Here is a 22608-nt window from a genome sequence, read left to right as displayed (position 1 = left end):
CCATTTCGTGTCGTGTTCATGATTGGTCTCGTGTTCATTTCGTGTTGTTCACAAAATCTATCTAAAGCAATCTAAAATGTAGGATAAGGCATAAGCAATACGGAGTATAAAGTTAAGGATAATTGCATAATTTGACCAATTTATCGAAATAGGTCATGTTCAAGTTGGTTCCCAATCGTGTCAATTTCATGTTTTCTTTCATTGTGTTCATATCGTACCAATTTCAGTTATGCGTTCGTGTCCGTATTTTTTTTAATCGAAAAAGGTACACAATGATAATAGTCTCCCTGTCATGGAAAGACCAAAAGCGTAAATGTAAGCGCAAATGTAAGAACGTGCACAAACAATCTTCCCCATTCTACTTTAATACTGTATAAATCAAATCTGTAAAAAAATTAAATTTTTCTCATTGCACAAATCTCAATCTTGGACATTCAACCATTAACAAAAATTATACAGAAATATATTGAAGTTCACTCCACGATCTCCATTGATATTTCAATCCTCCATTGAAGCAGCTTCTCAGGTAAGATGTTGTTTCTATTTCTACTCATCGAATATCAATTTCACATTTTAGGGTTTATCGTTAATTTTATTCTCAGTATACTCATTTTAAGGTTCTCGATTATGGACTATTGCTTATATAATTACTAACCAGCGAATTTGTTGCTAGAGATGAAAATCATGAACTTAGTTTGATATTTGAATCAAATATGCCTATAATGTTAGGATGAAACTATGAAACCGGCTAAAATTATGAGACTAATTTGATATTTGAATCGAATTTGGCTGCTATTGTGTTGCAGAACTCTTTGATGTTAGGATGGAGCTCAGAGCCGTTTTTGACATTTTGAAGGCCCAGGGAAAAATGATAATTAAAAAATCATTTATTTATATAATTGTTAATAATTTTATATAATTTGTTAAATACTTTCTTCCTATCTTTAATTGCAACAATTTGGACATTTTCATTCACACTTCTCTTTTGATCTTCTTTCGTGATTTATCCATTAGAAAAAAAATATAAATAAATATCATATTTTTATATTTACTTAAATAAATAACTAGTAATCATCAATAAATTATAACCAATCAATAATCCATAAGTATATATTTCAATAACTATATACTTAATGACACACTAAAAAAATTCGTGTTGATTCTTAGTGTGATAATGCACCATTTTTTTTTTCTTTTTTTGTCATTCTCGTATAGAAAATATTTGTGTAAAATAGAAATGAATATACAGATAATTAATAAAAGGAAAGTCTGATATAATAAAGTAATGGAAAAAATAAACTTAATAAGTCGAACTTTAGGTGATGTCTATATTCCATGAATAATTTAAGTACTAGATTTGACTTGTGACCGGTCAAACAAGTCATCAATTGACTTATACTATAATTAACTCTCAATTAAATAAGAATTGACTTAATTAAAAACAAAATAAAACTTAATATTAATTTTAAATATAAAAAATTATTTTTAATTTTAACTATAATAAATAATTTTTTAAAAAGATTGAGATGTCGCTGGACTGATTGGGACACTAAGGTGTAAAGTCAAAGTGTATCTAATAAAAGGAACAGATGGAGTATTAGAGCAACTCCAATGGTAAGCTAATTAGCAAATTAGCTTTTTTGGCCACATAAAATTTTAAAGCTAATTTTTTTTTAGCTAATTTGTGCCCTGGCTACTAGCTTGTGGTGTTTGCCAGAGAGAAGAAGAATAGATTTTGGAGTAAGTGCAATTATTCTATGGTTTTGTCTCAATCTCTTTGTAGTATGGGTGACTGGTGGGAACACTGTTTTGGTAATTTTGGAGAGGATATGGTAAGTTTAATTATCATGTGTTGGGCTATGTGGGCCGTAAGGAACAAATGGATGATTGAGGGTGAAAATCCGAATGTTGAGCAAATTGTTGCATATGGTTTGAAGATTAAAGGTGGGAAGGTTGATAACATGGGGAATGGAGGGGTGGAAAGAGTGTCTCTGTGGGCAGGTCTCCTTCGGCATCTGGTGTGGTTAAAATTATTGTTATGCTGGTGTTTTGGGGGAGGTGGGGACAGGGATGGGTGTAGTCTGCAGGAATAGTGAGGGGGTGGTGCTTTGGGGAGCTACGGTGTAGTAGAGTGAAAAATGAGAGACTAAGATTGCAGAGGTGAAAGCGGTATTTTGGGACATGAAAATTACGAGACACAAGTGATTAGGGGATTTTAATCCACCAATCACCATCTGATACGTGGACCAACCAAGTTTCGCCACATGTCCTTCATGTAGGCCAATCGGAGCCTGCCACGTGTCAATCAAAGATACGTCCTCCATGGACCAATTGCGACGCGACACGTGTCCACCCATGCCAAATGGGAAAATAAGCCAACAAGGCCCAATCTTTGGGAAGCCCAATCAGCCTTAGGTTTAACCTAAACCTAGTATTGACACGCATCCCAAGGCATATAAATATGCTCATTAATCCTCATAAAGGGGGGATTACGCACATTTAACACTCTCACCTAGAGAGACTAAATTACATTTTCTGCATTAATTACTCCTTAATCAAGTATTAACTTGACCGTTGGAGGCGGATCTCCAACCATCCAGAGCATCCGTTTGTTTTGCAGGTACAGGCGTCCGGTTCAAGTCTCGAAATTGTAACTCTCCCGCAGGACATCAGAAAACCCCGAAACATTTTGGCGCCGTCTGTGGGGAGAGTACTTTTGAGATGGCATCCACGTCTGTACCGACTCCTGAAGAGAGGCGTCCCCTGGACGACCCTCAAGTTCAGTCGGACCATGATACTGAAGAAGAGTTTGAAGTTGAAGCTCATACAGCTTCAGACGGGACCCTAAGGCCCCGGCGCACCCGTCATACCGAAAGGAAAGAACGAGAAGATCCTCAAACTGGACTCAGCGATCCAGTCGGCGCACCGCCTGCTCAGCAGCAGTCGGCTGATGGGTCTGCTCCCATTACAAGGAGCGAACTCATGACCTTCATGAGGGGCTTCAAGGGAGAGATTCAGGAGCTGATCAATAAAAAGACGTCTGCTCTGGCTAAGAAGCAGTCGGCAAAGAAACCTTCCTCTTCAGGGAAGAGGAAGCCTGTTCAAGGGCGAGAGGCGACCCCTCATCCTAACTCAAGGAAGTGGGAGCCGCCTGTCCTTAATTTCACAAAGTACCGCTTTCCTACTCCAGGAAAGAGGAAACCCGTTCGTCATATTCAGACGGATGGGTCGAAGAAAACATATACAGATGCTTGGCTATTGCTAGAGCAGAAGAGGAACGACCGACTGTCAGAGTCGGCCTATACTTCAGATTTTCAAGACAGTCTGCGCAATAATTCTATGAGGTATACTCAGTCGCATCATGAGAGTCAGACAGGCGGTACCTCTCGTCAGTCTGGTTTTCATAGTGACCAGGCGGTACCAAACTTACCATTTGTACCACAACAACAATATTTCTTGCAGCCACCTCTGTTTGGAGGACATGCGGCAAAAAATGTCCAACCTATGGACTGGCAGCTACGGTTGCTTAGACTTGGGGAACAGCCGTCGGCCTTCTCCAAGGAAATTACTGAAGCTGCTCAGCCGGCCAAAGTGAAAAATGTGTTAGTAGGCGCCTATGACGGCACTACTAACCCAGAAGACCATTTGATGGCATTCACCAACCTGATGTACCTTCAAGAGTTGGATGATCCCACTTGGTGCAAGTGTTTTCCAGCGACTCTTAAAGGAATCGCACAACAATGGTTTGGCAACCTGCCGACTGGTTGTGTGAATAACTTCAGGACTCTTGCTTACTTATTCACCTCCAACTTTGCCATGAACATACCTGCGAAGAAGACAACCCTTGATTTAGGGACAATTCAGCAGGGTGAGAAGGAGGGGCTTCGTTCTTACATCAGGCGGTTTAACCTGATGAGAATACAGATTCAAGGGCTACCGGATGAGGTGGCCTATATTGACTTTTTCAGAGGCCTCAAAGACGGGTCGACCTTCAAGTTTGATCTGGTTCGAAAGAGGGTGGCGACTCTTCAAGAAGCTTTGATTGAAGCAGAAGCCTATATACAGGCGACTGATCTTTGTAGTACGGGAAAACAGTCGGACGGGAAGAGCTTCGACAAAAAAGGACGACAAAAACAGTCGTCCAACAAAGATGAGAAAAAGAGAAAAGAGGTCTGGGCGGCTGATTCCTCTAAACAGCCGGCCCAGAAAAAAGAAGAAAGAATTCAAATCATACTCCCCGAAGTATGCGTTTAACAAGGATAGCCAAGCTATCCTAAAAGAAATCAAGGGACGGATCTCAATTGAGAAGCCGGCCCCCATGAAGGGTTCTGCGAGCAATCGGAACCAAGGAAAATTCTGTGATTATCATGAAGACGTTGGTCATGAAACCAACGAATGCATCAGTCTCATGCGGTATCTAGACCGCCTGGCTGAGCAAGGCGATCTTGACTCTTATGTCAAGAAATCCAAGGGGAACACTTCCTCGTAAAAGCAGTCGGTCAAAAAGAATCAACAGGCCGACAGCTCTGATACAGATGATGCAGTCGTCTACACCATTGCATGCGGCTTCTCAGGAGGCGGCCCCACTATTAGGGGCAATAAAGACAATATCAGGCGGCTAGACGTCAATACCGTTCACCAAGAACGGTCCTCCAAATATTCATTTCCTGAAATTGTAATCACTGAAGAAGATTTAGGAGGGGTAAGAGGGTCGCATGACGACCCAATTGTTATTGAATGTAAAGTGGCCAATCAGAGGGTTGGCCGAATCCTCATAGATACTGGCAGCTCCTCAGATCTTATCAGTAGCAAATGTCTGTCAAAGCTCAAATATCATACTGATTGCATACATCCGGTATCCCACCCTCTAGTAGGGTTTGGAGGAGGAGTCGTCCACCCAGTGGGACGAGTGGATTTACCCATCCGCCTGGGTGAAAAAGGGGAAGGTCGACACATGGTGGTCCGGTTCTTGGTAGTTGAGGAACTCTCGGCCTACAGCATGATTCTAGGACGACCAACCCTGAATAATTCCAAGGCTGTTATAATCCCGTCTCTTATGTTGCTCAAGTTTGAGAGGGATGATGGAACAGTCGGCTCCCTACGGGGAGATCAGAAGATGGCCCGAGAGTGCTATCTCTCGGATATCAAGCCCACTGTCATGGCCGCTGGGTCAAGTGGTGGAAAAAAGACCTTGACAATGTCAAGGAGAGTACGTCTGTTCAAGAAGCAGGCGGCAAGAAGAGAAAGGCTGCCCAAATGGGGGCCGCAAGAAAAGAGAAAAAATAGCAGTCATTGGCAGAGGAGCGGTCAGATGAATTCTGCCCTCAGCCGGCTGGTGAGCATACGGACCTGATCCTAGACGACTCGCGCCCTGACCGTACAGTCAGGGTTGGGACGACTGCTCTGAGAATTCTGGGTGATGACTTTCACCAACTTTTGAAAGAATACAAGGACATCTTTGCATTCGAAGTCCATGAAATGCCAGGCATCAGTCCTGACCTGGCGGTACATAAACTGGCCGTGGATCCTAAAAAGAAGCCGGTAAGGCAGAAAAAGCGGAACCATGGCGAAGAAAGAAGTCAGGCGGCAGCCGTCGAAGTTAAGAAATTACTTGATGCAGGGTTCATTCGGCAATGTTACTTCCCAGACTGGGTTGCAAATGTAGTGCTTGTGAAAAAGCCGAATGGTACCTGGCGAATGTGTGTGGACTACACGGACTTAAACAAGGCGTGCCCCAAGGACAGTTACCCTCTGCCTAAAATTGATAATCTGGTCGACTCAACAGCCGGCCATGCTCTGATGAGCTTTATGGACGCCTACTCTGGTTTCCATCAAATTCCTCTATGGAAGAAAGATCAGGAGAAGACGACCTTCGTCACTGATCAAGGGTTATACTGTTACACGGTCATGCCGTTTGGTCTAAAGAATGCCCCGGCCACCTTCCAGCGAATGATAAATACTGTGTTCTTTGATCAGATTGGGAGGAATGTCGAGGCATACATTGATGATATGATCGTTAAGTCTAAGCTTCAGATAGATCATCTGTCGGACCTCCGAGAAACTTTCGCCACACTCAGGCGGCACTATGTCATGCTCAATCCCAAGAAATGTGTATTTGGGGTTGAGTCTGGGAAATTTCTCGGATTCCTTATCAATCAGAGAGGAATAGAGGCGAACCCTGAGAAGGTGCAGGCGGTCATCGACATGCAGTCGCCTCGTACCGTCCGAGAGGTTCAGAAGTTAACAGGTTGTTTGGCGACTTTGGGAAGATTTCTAAGTCGATCAGGCGACAAATGCTTATACTTCTTCCTGGCCATTAAGAAAAAGGCAAGGTTTGAATGGGGGCCGGATGCTGAGGCGGCCTTCCAAAAATTGAAAGTTCACTTGCATTCCTTGCCGAGGCTGGTCAGCCCTTTGCCCAAAGAAGAACTTTACATGTATCTGGCCGTCTCAGATCATGCTTTAAGTGCTGTCCTTCTTGCTGAAAGAGACGGCTGCCAGCTCCCGGTCTACTTTGTCAGCCATGTACTGAAAAATGCTGAGTTGAGGTATCCCTTAGTGGAGATTTATTTGGTCTCGCACTCTTCATGGCTGTTAAAAAATTGAAGCCCTACTTTTTGGCACATGCAGTCGTCGTATATACAGATCAACCAATCAAGCGGCCACTGACCACCATGGAGTCGTCAAGCCGGATGATCAAATGGGCCATAGAAATTCTGAGCCTCGAAGTTACATTCAAGCCTAGAAAAGCAGTGAAGGGGCAAGCCTTTGCTGATTTTATTGTTGAGATGACTCGTCCCCCTGACTCTCAAGCTCCAGACCAAGTCTGGAAGGTATATGTGGACGGAAGCTCTACTTCAAATGGTTGTGGAGCAGGCGTCATATGTCAGTCGCCGGAGGGCGACAGGTATGAGTATGCTCTACGTTTCAGTTTTCAGGCCTCAAACAATGAGGCAGAATATGAAGCTTTACTAGCCGGAATCCGCATGTGCAAGGCGGCAGGGGCAAGAAAGATAGACGCCTGTTCTGATTCACAATTAATAGTGAGTCAATACAATGGTGAATACGAAGCAACCCATCCGGCAATGATCAAGTATTTACAGGCGATACAACAAGCAGTCGGATCCCTTGAGGATTTTCATCTGACTCAAGTGCCGAGATTAGAAAACAACCAGGGAGATGCTCTTTCAAAATTAGAATCCTCGGCCTCATGTGATACTCCCCGAACTGTTTTCTGGGAAGTAATGGAAAAAAGAAGCATTGAAGAAGACCCAATTGGAATCCTAGATAGAAGTTCAACCTGGATGGATCCAATCAGGGCATATCTGACAGACGACACCTTGCCGGATGATCATCACCAGGCGGCTGCACTGAAAAAATGGGCAGCCAGTTTTGAAATGATAAAGGGAGAACTTCACAAAAGAGGGTATCTCCAACCCTACTTGAAGTGTGTTACTCCAGAAAAGGGGCGAGAGATATTAGACGATCTTCACTCTGGTTACTGCGCTTCCCATATAGGCGGCAGGTCGCTTGCCCACCGGACAAGGCGGCAGGGCTACTTTTGGCCTACTCTAGAAGCAGATGCAATAGAGATGGTGAAAAAATGTGACAAGTGTCAAAAGTTTGGAAAACTAATTCACCGTCCGGCTACTGACCTCACTACCATTCAAAGTCCACTACCGTTTGCTAAGTGGGGCATGGATATTCTGGGTCCCTATACGCCTGCTACAGGTGGTAGGAAGTACATACTTGTTGCAGTCGACTACTTCACTAAATGGGTGGAGGCGGAGGCTGTAAAGGGAATCAAGACGAAGGATGTAATTTCGTTCATCTGGAAAAATGTCATCACTCGGTTCGAGGTTCCCATGTCTATGGTTTTTGATAATGGTCCCCAATTTGAGACGTCTGTTCTCAAAAGTTGGTTGGGTGACCAAGGTATCGCACACTACTTTGCATCAGTCGGCCGTCCACAAGCAAACGGCCAAGTAGAAGCCTTCAATAAAATCATCTCAAACGGTCTTAAGAAGAAGATTGAAAGAGCAGGCGGCCTATGGGCGGATGAACTACCACATGTTCTCTGGGCCATTAGGACGACTGAAAAAGGGGCGACTGGAGAGACTCCATTCCTCCTAACCTATGGTGCGGAAGCTGTTCTTCCAATTGAACACTACGAGCCGACTCTTCGAGTAATGTTATACGACGAAGAGGCGAACTGGGAATCCATGCGCCTGGCATTGGACTCACTCCCAGAAAGAAGGGGCAATGCCGTCTTGCGCCATGAAATTTACCGTCTGAGAATGACCAGATCATACAACAAAAAAGTACACAGGCGTCCACTCAAAGTGGGGGACTTTGTACTAAGAAAAATGGAACCAGTCGGTAGGGCTAATGAGTCTGGAAAATTAACTCCCAACTGGGAAGGACCCTACCGAATCTATGAAGAGGTCAGGGACGGTACCTACCGTCTGGAAGCACCAGACGGCCAACCATTGCCTCGAACCTGGAATGTAGATAATCTTAAGAAATATTATTTTTGAATGATGTAAATAGCCGAGAGCTACTTAATAAAAGTTTGCTGTTTCATTCAATTTTGTACTAAGAGGGGCATGCCTACTGACAAACAGTCGGCTACTCTCCATGTTTTATTTTCCTACTTAAGAGGGGCATGCCGTTTGTTCCACACAACCGGCTACTCTCCCATAACATGGTTCACCAATAACTATCAAAGGCTTATGGGCGAAATGATCAGATCAGGCGCCATGCCAACTGATTCAAACGATAAACAAATCCGACCTGTCCTAACATCATAGCAGGCGTCCGGCGGCATCCATCCGGATGAAATTCGTCGCAGAGGGCAGCTCCCTTTTGGGTGGAACATTGTTCTATAAAATAATTACATGGCACCTATACGACTGTCTAACCAAGACAACCACGTAGCCGTTTCTCAGACAAGGATACCTCTCACTTAACCTAGTAATTAGGTCCAACAAGTGTTTGCAGTAACCATCCGTGTCAGCTGACCGACTAAACTACTTGGGATAAGAACAGTCGGTACCTTATGAGTTAATAGCCAACAAACATTGGAGAATAAAGGGGAACAATCGGTACCCACCGTTTGAAGCCCCTACTACTCAGTCACTCGGCGTCTAAGTAACAACCATGTTTACTTGGTCACTCCTTAAAACTTGGTATAAAACTAAAAAGGTGTTCATATATCGCCTGTTCTCACTAAGTTAACACAGAGGGACTAGCCGGCCCAGACCGCCTAGTTTCTCTCGCTTAAAACCATGGCAGGCGAGAAACCATCTTCCTACTTGGTTAATACTAAAAATGACAGGACCGCCCGCCTAAAGGGGATCCAGTCTTCAAAATAAGTCAGATACCAGTTGAATAAATGGCCGACTGATCGCCTAGCCTGGAAACAGACAACCAGTCGTCCAGGGCATAGGCAGCGTGACTACCTCTTACCTGTCTAGCGTGACTACCTCTTACTTGTCTGCAACTATCGGCCATGCAAGAAACAGTCGGTATAGTATGCAACTGGATATCAGAGTTTCGATACTTAGCAAAATAAAAGCGCAAATTCGAAGAATTCGAAGCATTTTGGCAAAAAAAGGCGACCTAAAATAATGGTCGCCTAAGTTATATTAACAGCCGGCCACAAAGACCGGCATAAATATTCAAAACCCCGGCCCCTTGGTCGGGTAAAAGATACAAAAGAAGCCGGCTATTAAGACCGGCAAAATATTCAGAGCCCCGGCCCCCTGGCCGGGTAAAAGAAAGCAAACGGCACGCAGGCCGAAGAAGACAAAGCTTAAGATGGGGGCAGATCTTCAATAATAGCAGCTGCCGCCTGGTCAGCATTCTTCTTGCTTGACTCGGCCTCAGCTACATCTTTTTTCGACGCATCCACCCCAATCGGCACTATGGCCACTATCGGATCCTCATCCTCCATTGCCTCGTCCTCAGCAGCCGCCAGGATCTCTTGATTGTATCTGTTGGAACACTGGCGGTACGTTTTTTCCCATGAGGCAAAGTCGGCATTGGGGAAGAGGCGGCCCCAGGTCAGGCGCTGAATTTGAGCCGAATCTTCCATCATCTCTCGGACCAAGTCTTTCTTTTCCTGCTCGGCCTTTACCGAGAGCTCCGCAGTGAGACTCTTCTCCTGAGTCGCCAAGCGCTCTTTAACGCGCTCCAAGGATTTCTCTAAGACGTCGTATGTGGTCATTTTTTGGCGAAGAGGTCTCAGCTCGGCCTTGAGATTGTTGATGGTCGCCTCCAGCTCATTATTTTTTTTCTAGGCCGCCTCCAACTGAGCCCGGATAGCAGAAGTAGCCTGCGCCTGATAATAAAGAATATCAGTTGTCAAAATCTCATTTTGGGCAATTTGAAACATTGCCTTATCACAGTCAGAGGCGCCCATAGCTTTAGCAGCCTTTACCTCTTTGTTCTTCCTATCAAGCGGCTTGCGAAGGCCGTTCACTCGGAGCAGAGCCTGATAAAAAGGAAACAGGCGTCAGTTTTCAAACAAAAACCAGGCGTCCCGGAGTTTAAAGGACAAGAGTATGCCAAGTATACCTCAGCCAAGACCCCTGCAATTCCGTCTAGGTCAAGGGTGCCGACACCCCTGACCGCCTCTCTCTCAGCCGGAGGGACGGCTTTAATCATAGACTTGGCCACCTCGATCAGGTCCGGTTCCTGAGGGCCGGCTGCATCAAGCATAAACAAGCATGTTAGACCTAGTAAAAGGGAAGCAAGTCTGAATTCGCAAGGACAGGTCCATACTCCTAGGCGGCCTTATTGGAGTTTGAGAGGGGGTGGTCGACTGTTTCGCAGTCGCTGCATTTTTCCTGGCCGTGCCAGGAGAGCTCGCAACAGTCGTCCTCCGGGTCTTGGAGTCCGGTTGTTGGGAAGAAGAAGTTCTAGGAGTGCCCGTCTAAAAAAAATAAAAACAACAAAACACGCGGTCAGTCTCTGCGTAAACCCAACTTCAAAAAGGAGAGTGTGTGAAAGGCTTGGAACTTACCAAAGGCGCCTCCTTGTTGGGAGAGTCGGTTGAAGATTGTTGCAAGATAGAGGCTCGCAACATAGCCGCCGCAGTCTTGGAAGCGGTGATCTTGCTCATGGCGTCCACTGCAAGGACAAATACCAAAGTTAAATAAAAAGTTATAACAAGTAATGCATGGCAAAAGAGAGTATTTGACAGGCCGGCTACCTCTTGGACACTGACTGCTGAGGCCACATGCGGCCAAAAAGTACTCGTCATAGAGCCATTTAAAGCTCGGGACGCAGTGCAGGGGTACTTGCTCTCGCACCCCTGTAGTAGAGTCGACCCTCGAATCTACTTTGAAGAGTCCTTTGTCCAGGATCTCTTTCTTAGCCTTTGGAGGAACAGGCGGCATGCTACGGCCGCCTGCAAGAAGAGGCGGATCCCTGTTCCACCTGTTGAAGCGCTTGTTCAACTCTGTGTCTGAACTTTCAATGATAAGGAAGGTGCTTCGCCAATCCTTCCATTTATTTTCTTTACCTCTTGTCATGAGGTAGCCTCTTTGGCTCGTCAATTAATACCAGCCGGTACCGCCTGCCTTAGGGGTTCGGCTGAGGTAATTCATGTGGGCGAAAGCCTCAAAGTTTGGCTCCACCCCGTGCAGTTCGCACCCGGCCACATAGCCGAGAACGTTGAACCAGGAGTTTGGGGCTAACTGCCATAACCCCAACTCATACCCATCCAAGATCCGCTGGACAGCCGGATGTAGTGGGAAGCGCAGCCCAGCTCTGATGGCCGCCTCGTAGCAGCCGAAGCAGGCGCTATCGTAGCTGGTACCAGCCGGGCAGACGACTGTGTCCTCTGGATCCGGCACAAAAACTAAAAAGCCGGGGCCCATTGTGTGGTTCGCAATAAAGCTCCCCACTTTCTCTTGCATGGCCTTGATCCGGCCTTTTGGACAGTGCAGTAGTAAGGGGTATGTTGCTCTCTGTAAGAGGCGGACGGCTCCGCCCAATTGTCCCCCTTCTCAACTGCGTGAGAAAGCCTCGCCTCTTGTAGGCGGTTGTTTTTCTCTTCTGTGTCTAGAGAAGTATGACCAGAAGAACTAGACTCGGACTCGTCCTCTGACGAATCCGAAGAGGACGACTCCTCTCCTCTCCTAGAGGGGCCCGCCTCCTCTCCTTCGATAGGAGCAGGAGAAAAGTTAGACATGTCAACTGTAAAATGGGAAGGGACCACCTTGACCCCTCTCTCAGAGCTATCGGCGGTCAAGCCGCCTTGGTTTACTTCAGCATCTGGCGCCTGGTCAGATGTCTCACTAATCGGCACCTGGTAGGAGGAGCCGTCTGAGTTTGTGATCCTAGCAGTTCTTTTTGTTCTGGCCATTATGTTCTGCATAGACACAGAGACAGTCGGACTTTGTATAAAGGGCAAAGATTGGTTTGGAAAAGGGCAGGCGACACTCCTAGTCCTAGATTCAGCCGTCCCTGGTGACCGGCTGATCACTAACCTAGGTCGTGTCGTGTGCTTCCGTGGTGCCATTTCAAAAAGGAAAAAATAAAGAAAAATTAAAAGAGTGAGAGAACCGACGGTTACCTGAACGAGTGAGAAGTTGACGAAGTTCTGAAAATTCTAAGAAAACGGCCGACTTGTCAGAGCAGGCGATAGGTAGAAAGTATCCGGAATGTCAGAGCAGGTTCAGGGGTCCGAATGTTCTCTTAAAAAGTTCTCAAGTGTGAAAATGACTGAAGTTAACACATTCTTATATAGGCAAAATGAGAAGACGAAGGGTCACTCCCAAATTCGAAATTTGAGCGGGAAACCTCTCGGCCTTTCATCAAGTGACACCTGTAGCAGGCCATCGCCTGTTACGGTGCGACACCTGTCACAGGTAACACGTGACCAGTCACGTGCCACCTGTGAGGGGCAAATGATTAGGGGATTTTTATCCACCAATCACCATCTGATACGTGGACCAACCAGGTTTCGCCACATGTCCTTCATGTAGGCCAATCGGAGCCTGCCATGTGTCAATCAAAGATACGTCCTCCATGGACCAATTGCAACGCGACACGTGTCCACCCATGCCAAATGGGAAAATCAGCCAACAAGGCCCAATCTTTGGGAAGCCCAGTCAGCCTTAGGTTTAACCTAAACCTAGTATTGGCACGCATCCCAAGGCATATAAATATGCTCATTAATCCTCATTAAGGGGGGATTACGCACATTTAACACTCTCACCTAGAGAGACTAAATTACATTTTCCGCATTAATTACTCCTTAATCAAGTACTAACTTGACCGTTGGAGGCGGATCTCCAACCATCCGGAGCATCCGTTTGTTTTGCAGGTACAGGCGTCCGGTTCCAGTCTCGAAATTGTAACTCTCCCGCAGGACATCAGAAAACCCCGAAACAACAAGGGTATGAGCTGCATTGGGATTGAGAGTAATAATCCGGTGGTGATTGAGGCAATGAGGAAGCGTTTGTAATTGTATGACTCCAGTTCCTTTCATCTGATTATAAAGGATATTCTACTTTTTTTTTGTTCTAATTTTACTAGTGATTCGTGGTCTTTTGTAAAGCGATGGGGTAATAATGTAGCACATAAATTGACTTACTTTCAACCATGGGAGTTTGGCCAATGGGTGTGGAGTGACGTAATCCCTCCTCGCATTTTGGAAATTTCTTTGATTGATCTAGATGGGTTTTTTTTTTAAAAAAAAGTATTAAAGTTGTCACTTCTAAAGTTATTCTCTAATAATTTTCTGTTTTACATAGATCACTAACCAACGCATACAATTAACTAACTCATACAATTCTACACTTGCTAGTCTGCAACTGTATTTATAATAAAATGTAGGTGACCGTCAGCTGATGTTAAAACCGCAAAGGTAACACTACCTATACAATTGCATTGTTCACACTTCACATGACACAATTAATTTGTCATAATAGCCACGACAAAAAAGTCATCCTAACCACATTTTTTTTAAGAAAACTCATCCTAACCACATTTAAGACATGATAGCTTGTAATTGACTTATGTTATCATACTTTACTTTCGTTTGTTGTAAACTCAGTTTAATTAATGTAATTTTATTAAAAAGGTCTGTCCTGCCCCTTAATTGGACGATCGTATAAAGACTCAACCCATTTATATATTAGACGGATCTAACCCATTAATAACTGCGGCGGGTCATGGGTCATGGCTTTTAATAGGGATCCAAGGCGTCCAACCCATTGAATTGCTGTATTGAAGCGCATTCAACGTTCTCCATTGAAGCGCAGTTGCCGTTCTCCGTTGAATATAGTTCTTGTATCCCCCATTGAAGCAGCTTCTGAGGTAAGTTGTTAGTATTTGTTATCATCATATCAAATATCCCTAAAATTATGAGATAATTGAATCAAATTTGGTTGCTAATGTATTGAACAACACTTTAATGTTAGGATTCAACTATGAAATCAGAGCTCTTTTTCCTGGGCCCAGGGCTGCCGCCCCTTAAATTTGGTTGTTCATGTGTTGCAGAACCCTTTAATGTTAGGACGGAACTATGAAATTTGACCGTTTCTGTCAGTTCTCGAAGGCTGTAGGACGAGGCCTACTGGGGCTTCTTGCTGGTGAGAGATTTCCAAGTTTTCTCCAATTTCTATTTCTTCCAGTTACTTTGCTAGGTTAATCTGTCGTCGTTAATATAGTTTGAGAATGTGTTTTATTGATTAGACTGTTTTATGCTTTATTAGCCGCTTTGGTTCTTTAGGCATGCTTGTAATGCGTATCATTCATAGGTTGTGGTGAGAATTGGTTTTCGAGAAACTGGGATGCAGAGGCATGAACGAATAGGGAATATTTTTTGGAAGGTGGCATCTTGCCCATTTTAATCTAATGAAATTCACCTCTGACCTAATAATGATGGATGCCAAATTAATCTGTGGCTGCACACTAATCTTAAAATGCCATATGATAGGGTGTGTCGGATTAAAGGGTGCTTGTCTCACGCGTATTTCTCAGCTTTAGTGAATGCCTCTCCTAAGGAGTAATTTACTTCGTCTCAGGGTTTGGATAAGGGGATCCCACTCATTCTTGTTGTTAACTTTCTTGGTAGGATGTTTATGATGCACCCTTTAACCCTAGTAATAATCTACTCACAGTCTCAACATATTGAAACTTATAAATACTAGATCTAAGATACAAAGCAAGAATAACAAGATAAATATAGGTTAAACATGAAACAAAACAATTAATAAGAAAAGAGAAATTGAAATATCTCACAAAACTAAGTTGAAGAACTCGAGAACAATCCATGGAAGATTTCCCTAAAAAATTTAGGGTTAAAAAATTAAGAGAGTTAAATAATTAGTGGAAGAAAATAAGTGTCAAAAGATGGTCTTTATTGTGTCTCCTCAGACAGTATTTATAAGCCTCAAAACTTAATTCTTAAAATAGTAGAAATCATGTGAAAGTGTGAAACCTTGTCCACTAAACCATTGGGAGGCCGCTTGAGTGAACCTGCCTGATCCGGCGTGAATACAAAATATGGAGAAAAACCGGAGCAAAGAGCCTTCACCCAATGGGACTTGGCGAGCTCGCCTGATCGGGCGAGTGATGGATCTTCAAAACTGCTCATATTTAAAACATCATAACTTTCTTGTTTCTCGTTGAAAATCAGTGTGTTACTGAACGTAGGAAAGCTCTTCAACTCTACTTTCCAACCCAATTGGAATCACTTAATTGTTATTTGTAGGTCAAAAGTTTTGAGCAAAATAGTGAACAAGAGTCAGTTTTGGCACTTCTTTCATAAGCGCTTTGCTTCATTTTAACTCAAATTCATCCTAAAGAGATGTGTTGTTATCCTCGTGCAATCTATTTTCATTCTCCATGATTATTATACTCAAGTGTTGCCAAACATATTACATTTGCATTGATTTCACCTGAAAATCATTGAAACGCCAAACACACGCAAACAAGTAGTAGAGGATAACTTGAGTAAACCATACAAATATGCACAAAAATGCTCTAATTAAGCTAGAAATGCAACATAATTGTACCTAAACTCCTGAAGTACATATATGAATATGATTCACCAGTGTGACTCATCAATTTGCCTGGGGAGTATGTGGCCTTGGTGAGGTGTGAGATTCAAAATTGGTTTTGCTGTTTGTGAGATTTAGTCGGAAACATTATGTAAGCAGCATTGGCTTTGTCTTGCCACTTTAGTCCAGAGGAAGGGTCATTTGTTCTGCATTTAGGATAATTTTGGAACCTCCATCTCCATATCACATGTTTTCTTATCCTTTATTGATAGTGCTCTGGTTTCTATGCTCTTTTTACCGTGTTGATGTCATCTGCAACTTGTTTCTTTTACCATACTGCCCATCTCTTGTTTAAGTCAGTAATGCCTATATCTTGTTTGCTGCAGGGGCCTTGGTGTTTGCTCTTGGAGCTATTAGCTTGGGTGCTCCAGTTGGCTCAAAGTATGTGTTACAAGGGTTTCATAATGTTGTCTATAGAATTGTGCAGTGAATGATTGCAGAATTTGACCCCACACTAAGTGTTGACCTTGACTTCCACAGTGAAAGCAAGATACCTTATACTGGTTTTTAAAGGTCATAGGCGCTCAGTTTTCAGGCTTAAATCTTTTCAGTACAATTTTAATAATGATCCAAGTATGTCATAATTCAAACTAAAGTGTGTTGTGAGGTGGAAAATGTTAGTACTAGAGCACTGCCACCTACATCCCACCACACAACTTTTTTTTTTTTTTGGTATATTTCCTCTATTTTTATATTTTCAAAGTACCCATGAATTTTAAAATTTGGCATTTTGGGGGTCAGTATTAGTCATGACTGCTGTATGAAAACAAGAGCAAATGCATTCACTGCAAATGAGCAAAGTTATTGTGATTCTTTTCATTTCTCATACAATATGAGGTGGATATGTTGGAATGTATGAGGATCAATGGATAATGCTGTATCTTTTTTTTTTTTTTTTTTTTTTTTTTTTGTGGCCAGGTATATGCTGAGCACAATTAAATGGTCTCTGCTGATGTCAGCACTTACCGTAAGTGAATGCTGTCTATCTCTTTCTCTTTCACATGCGCTGTTACGCTCACTTGAATAGACGCACTTGTTCATTTTTGTTTTGTACATTCCTATTTCTTGTGGTTTATGTGCTCTCGCCTTTGCTTTCATTTTCTTTCCGCTACAATTTTAACATATAAAGAAGAATGAATTTTCCTTATGTTTGGTATGTAGCAAGTTATACAAGAAAATACTCCTTATGAGTTAAGACTATAAGAGTTAGCTGGTGAAATGAAGTGATAATCAAGAAAGAAAATATAAAAAAAAGTTGGAACTCACTACTTACGTATCTTAAAGGTTCCTTGTAATATGAGAACTCCAAGGAGTCAAGGACTACCATTGTCCATGATTGAGAGTGTGTTTACTTCACCTTATTTGACTTATCTGAACATATACGAACTGGTTGTGCAGAGTTGTTTTGAACTGAACTTGGGTAGCCTTCTTTTGGAACTTTCATGTGTGTGTGTGTGTGTGTGCGCGCGCGTGCGTGCGCGCGTGCGTGCGTGCGTGCGCGCGTGCGTGCGTGTGCGTGTGTGTGTGCGCGCGCGTGCGCGCTAATGAGGAACTATCAAACTAACATGATTGTGCTTGAACGGGTACCAATGGCTTCCTGTAACATCAACTCGTTCTATGTACTGTTTTTATATTTATTTTATTTTATTTATTACTATTAATTTTAATCTTAAGAAATATTATTGCATCCCTAAAATACCCTGGGTAATGAACCTAGAAGTGGATTTGTTCCAAGACAGGAAAGCAATAGTATGTGTATTAAATCAAATCACTTATACTTTGCCTATGTTTTATAGTTCTTGAAGTTGGTAATAGTACTAAATTGATATACTCTGGCAGTTCTTACCGGCTGCTGCTATCTTCGGTGCATCATGGGTAGACTGGCAACGTATATTTGTTAAAACTAGGCAAGTGTTCAGATATTCTTCTCTTTCTATTTTTCCATGGTACTATTGTTGCTTCTTTCCATTTATATGCCGCCCGTCTCTTGTTATTATCTGCTCCGTTATGAATTGGCTGTGTGAAAATTTTATATTCATGTTTTGTAAGGCCTGATTAGTCATCAGGTCCTACTGTGTCATCTGGGATAGTTGCGGAGTGCGTGGACTTTTAACTTATCCAAAAAGAAACAAGGAGAGAGACATCTCTTATCCTCATTTTGTCAACTTTTGACCCAGTGCTGTAGTTTGGGGGTGGGTGGGGTGGGCATAGGCGTGTAGCAGTGCAAGGGAAAGGGAAAGGCTAGCAGATCCTATCATCTGGAAAGAACTGTAAATTTTTTGGCTTTTATGTTGGAAAGGGCAATGCACCACCCCAGCCCACTGCTTTTCTTATGCATGACTAAAGAAGAACGGTTCTTTCAATTAACACCACATTAGAAATTGATCAATTCAATTATAATGTTTTTTCTTTACCGAAGCAGAGAGCAAGAAGGGAATTTTTGTTAAAAAAGTTAGTTACAAGAGTGAGAGAACAGAACTAGAGTAAATGATAGATAGGGAAGAAGAAAAAGAAGGAATAACCAGAAATATGTATTTACTCTATGAGAGAGCCATCCTGTAGAATCCTTAGTGCCTGTATTTCCAGTTAGTCTATCAAATTTAATTCTCCCTCTTTACAATTCTTGTCCTTCCTTCACTGTGATCACCTTTTCTCTTCTAATCTTCCTCTCTGTAATCCAGTCCTTAGCAAGTTGAACCTTTCTGATACCAAGTCCCTAAGAACCATACCCTTTTCGCCTTCTAATATAATCTTTTGGTCTTCTTTCACCCAAGCTAATACTTATGTTTTCTGCAGGATCTTGATTATTATAATACAAATTCTGTCACAGCTTCTAAATTTTGCAACTTAATAGTTGCTACTTTTTGCAATCTTCCAAGTATTGCACATAACTTTTCTTATTATTTTGCACTTTCAGGCCAACAGGATTTGTTGAGTATATGGTTTGCCTTCCAGCACATGGTGCTATCTTTGGCTCCTGGTTTGGGGCCTGGCCAATGCCACTTGATTGGGAAAGGCCATGGCAGGTAATTATGTACATAATCTGCTTTTTGAATTGTACTATATTGACTTGGCATGTTTGCCAACACATAACTTTGACCAATAATAGCTTTAATTTTTTTTAAGTAAAAAATTAAAAAAGTTGAAATTTTAATAATGCATATTGAGATGTATCTAATAAGATCCCCCACATGGCTATGGTTTTTCTTATTTAAAAATAACCAAAAATGGTAAAATGGAGGATGTGAATAGTGCTATAAGTCGATCTGGTACATCAGAAAGAAAGAAAAAAGAAAAAAAAAGGACAAGGGGAGTATTTCTGTGATACTTTTCTATATTTTCCATGTTTTTTGATTGAAGGTTATCAAAATTGACTCAAGCTTGTTTCTCCAACTTTAAATTATTCCTTAGTCACAGTTTGCTAAACTTGGCCTGTTTTGTTGGTTACGATGGCGTAGAACTCACTAACCAGCCTACACGCTCACATATAGTATAAAGTCATGATGATAACAATGCACCATATACTTTAGCAACAACATATTTTTATTATACAAGAATCACACGGATTTTCACTGTATGACGGTCCTCAGGAAGTTTATTCCATTGAGGTTGTGGCCCTGTGGATTTATTATATTAAGAACCTGAATAATGTTAGATTTGTGCTTGACTATCCTCTCATTATTAATAGGTCTATTATATCAATCATAATAGCCTATTGCTTTTATTGATTTAGGCTTTAGATATACGAGGCAGCTTAATTTTAAAAGGACAGCTTATGGTCATGGGATTAAAAGGCGTCTAGTGATGTTAGAACTTACACGATCACTGCTTAATGATACTCCGTATGCTTTTGACATTGGCGTTTTGGAGGAAAATGCTTTGGAAAAGAGGCATGTTGACTTAGGAGTTAGAGAGAAAAGAGTGCTCTCTGGTACTTAAAAAGACTTAATCTTGAAGAAGAGGAGCATGTCTTAGAATTCTTATGTGATGGAAATTCCCATAAAGGTAAAACCTTTGATTGGAGCAGATATAGGAAATCTACTACACTAATGAGACTATGAGAGTCCAAGTTGATCTGTCTTCTGGATTATTGTGATATCTGTGAATGTTGAAAGTTTGCTTGCTCCGTCTCATTTTGTAGTGATATTATATATGGTTAATATAACTAGCTCCGTCTCATTTTGTTTGCTCCATTTCCTTTTTGTGGCATCCCCATTTACTTGCCATGTATTCTTAATAAAATATGCCAATCTACTTTTCTCATGAGTTGGGTCTCACATTCATCCACCCAAATTTTTGTCTACTTTTACTTGCATAAAATCCTTTGCAATGGGGTAGCAGTTCAAGTTGGTTTCGATGGATGGAGGAGGTTTGGTTTGCCATTCACTACATTTTGCATGTTCAGGGTGAGTAATGCTTTTGTAGACAAGAACAGAAAACTCTACTGCAAAGAACTTTCTGCTATATTTGGGTTTTAGGTTTAAAGCAATTATGCTGAATGAAACTTATTGATACTTTGTACTCGTATTAATTTTATAGAATGCCTGGCACTCTTTTTGATCTATCTTTAATTTGGGGTTTTTTGGACCAATTCAGTTACTACTTGTCCTGTTAGTTGTAATCATCTTTATTGTACTTATTAAATATTTTAAACCACATTATTTAATAGGACATGATTTACCCTTTTTTCTGGAGAGAAAAACAATGACTGCAGAAGGATTCCCATTGTATGTGGTTGGGAACTTTAAATTTTGCTGCTATTTTGGTATTTCATGGATGCTGGAGAAAGTCATTAGACACTTTGATCTTCTATTTATTTGTTTCATATTCAATTGAATTGCAGGAATGGCCCATATGTGTGACGTATGGAGCGCTCCTTGGCTATGTGATTGGCGTGGTGGCATCTTTTGTGTTATATTTCCATAGCCGTCGGAGACAATGCGTCAAAGTAGACTAGGTTATGTAGCTCTTTTATATCTCATTGTATTTGTAACCTTGCAAAATTTTCTATATATTAATATTTGTGAAGAGTCAAAAGAACAACAGAAAGTAGATGACATTTAACTGGTTTCATGTAATTGACCTGGTGAGGCTTAGATATGGTATGATTAGGTTTTACAATTTTGATATATCTTGGAACTATGATTCAAATCTGATGTTTAAAATAGTCATCACTTTATTATTGCTCTTAAAAGTGGAGGATTGGTGTGTACTTTCTCTGAGTTTTATGTTTCTCACTTTCTCCAATATACTTCGCCAACCTGTTTCTCTTGCCAAGGACAACATTATCATTGACGAAGGATGGAGCGTTGTCAATGATATTAATTGAAATAATTTTACAACCGATAAGAAGAAAGTGTAAGGTGTCACTGGTCAATCATGTGTTTTAAACTCTAGACCTCTAATATAGCCCTATATAAGGCAGTTTTAATATTTTCATCAACGTTTAATTTAATATCATAGTGGCATATATACTTATATAGTATACAAATTTAAAACATATTAAATCCCTAATAAAAGAAAACAAAATTATTGTATGTAGGATTGTAGGGTGTAAAAATGTGCGTATTGTAGAAACAAGTTGATATAGACATCTAATCACGGGTTAATAATATTTGATGAGTCGTCTAATCTAAGTTGATATAGTCGTCTAATCACGGGTTACATTACCATCTTGTTTTCGTAGTTACTTGTCATTCATTAGTACTTTCCCCTTTTTTTTTTCTTCTATTTCTTAATTTTTTTGGCTTTATTCTTCACGTTATTATTATTATTTTTTGTTGCTTTTTTTTTTTAAATTTTTTTTTTGATTATTACTAATTTGCATCCCTCTTGTACTATGATAAATGCAATCATAATTATTAAACTCAGCTCCTTAACCAGAACAAAACTAGGGGTTTTTTCAAAAAAGAACAAAACTAGGGGTACTTTAATATGAATGTAATCTTCATGATCAAGCCTATAGTCTTAGTTAACTTTAGGAGTACTATTTTATTGGCGTTAGATCAAGCTACAAAGCTAATCCTTAAATATTGTGTACTTATCGTCCTAAAGTATATTGAATTTAACTTCTTTTCTTGCATATACAAAGTAGTTTCTAAATTTTTTTTGTAAGGACCCTTCTGAACTAGAAAGTAGAGGGGGGAGGTAAGGTAATCCACCAACTCCAAAGCATATGTAGATGGTGGGACTCGAATTTGTGACTTAAAAGTCCAAATATGTTATTGATATTTTTTGACATGCATTTATTTAGAAAATATTTAATTTTAAAAGGAAAAAATAATTGAATAAGATTATTTCTTATTTTTAACAGGCATATATACAAACTTTTTCCCTAAAAAAACTATACATTTTATATAAAGATTTTAGGCTAGAATTGATTTAGAAGAAAAAACCATGAGCTCAAATGATATTGAATATGAAACTTCACATCATTGTTTTTTATAAAGTTATTATTGCTTTTGAGTATAAAGAGGATTTCAAATTCAAAATAACCATTTTATCAACCAAAACAAATGAAAAAGAGTGA

The 22608-nt window shown here is 41.3% G+C and overlaps 1 protein-coding gene across 5 annotated transcripts; it reads left to right on the top strand.

Moving 5' to 3' along the window:
- Positions 1-438: 438 nt before the first annotated feature.
- On the top strand, positions 439-21291 carry LOC110692159 (phosphatidylinositol-glycan biosynthesis class F protein-like). 5 transcript variants are annotated; one of them, XR_002505412.1, is made up of 8 exons: positions 14200-14331; positions 14436-14606; positions 16406-16460; positions 16998-17046; positions 17919-17986; positions 18997-19105; positions 19813-20084; positions 20923-21008. XR_002505412.1 is itself a non-coding variant. In XM_021869161.1 (8 exons), the coding sequence occupies exons 2-8, from the start codon at positions 14540-14542 to the stop codon at positions 20939-20941; spliced, it is 432 nt and encodes a 143-aa protein (XP_021724853.1). In that variant the 5' UTR covers positions 14200-14331; positions 14436-14539; the 3' UTR covers positions 20942-21291. The 5 variants fall into 5 exon arrangements, 4 of the variants coding, with proteins under 4 accessions (XP_021724852.1, XP_021724853.1, XP_021724851.1 ...); XM_021869161.1 differs by lacking the exon at positions 19813-20084 and adding an exon at positions 20421-20485 and having other exon boundaries at positions 20923-21291; XM_021869160.1 differs by lacking the exons at positions 14200-14331; positions 19813-20084 and adding an exon at positions 439-526 and having other exon boundaries at positions 14515-14606; positions 20923-21291.
- The last annotated feature ends 1317 nt before the right edge of the window (positions 21292-22608 follow it).

Source organism: Chenopodium quinoa, unplaced genomic scaffold, assembly GCF_001683475.1.
Source record: "Chenopodium quinoa cultivar QQ74 unplaced genomic scaffold, ASM168347v1, whole genome shotgun sequence".
Taxonomy (NCBI): domain Eukaryota; kingdom Viridiplantae; phylum Streptophyta; class Magnoliopsida; order Caryophyllales; family Amaranthaceae; genus Chenopodium; species Chenopodium quinoa.
The sequence above is the reverse complement of the archived record's forward strand: the minus strand, read 5'-3'. Positions and strand labels throughout refer to the sequence as shown.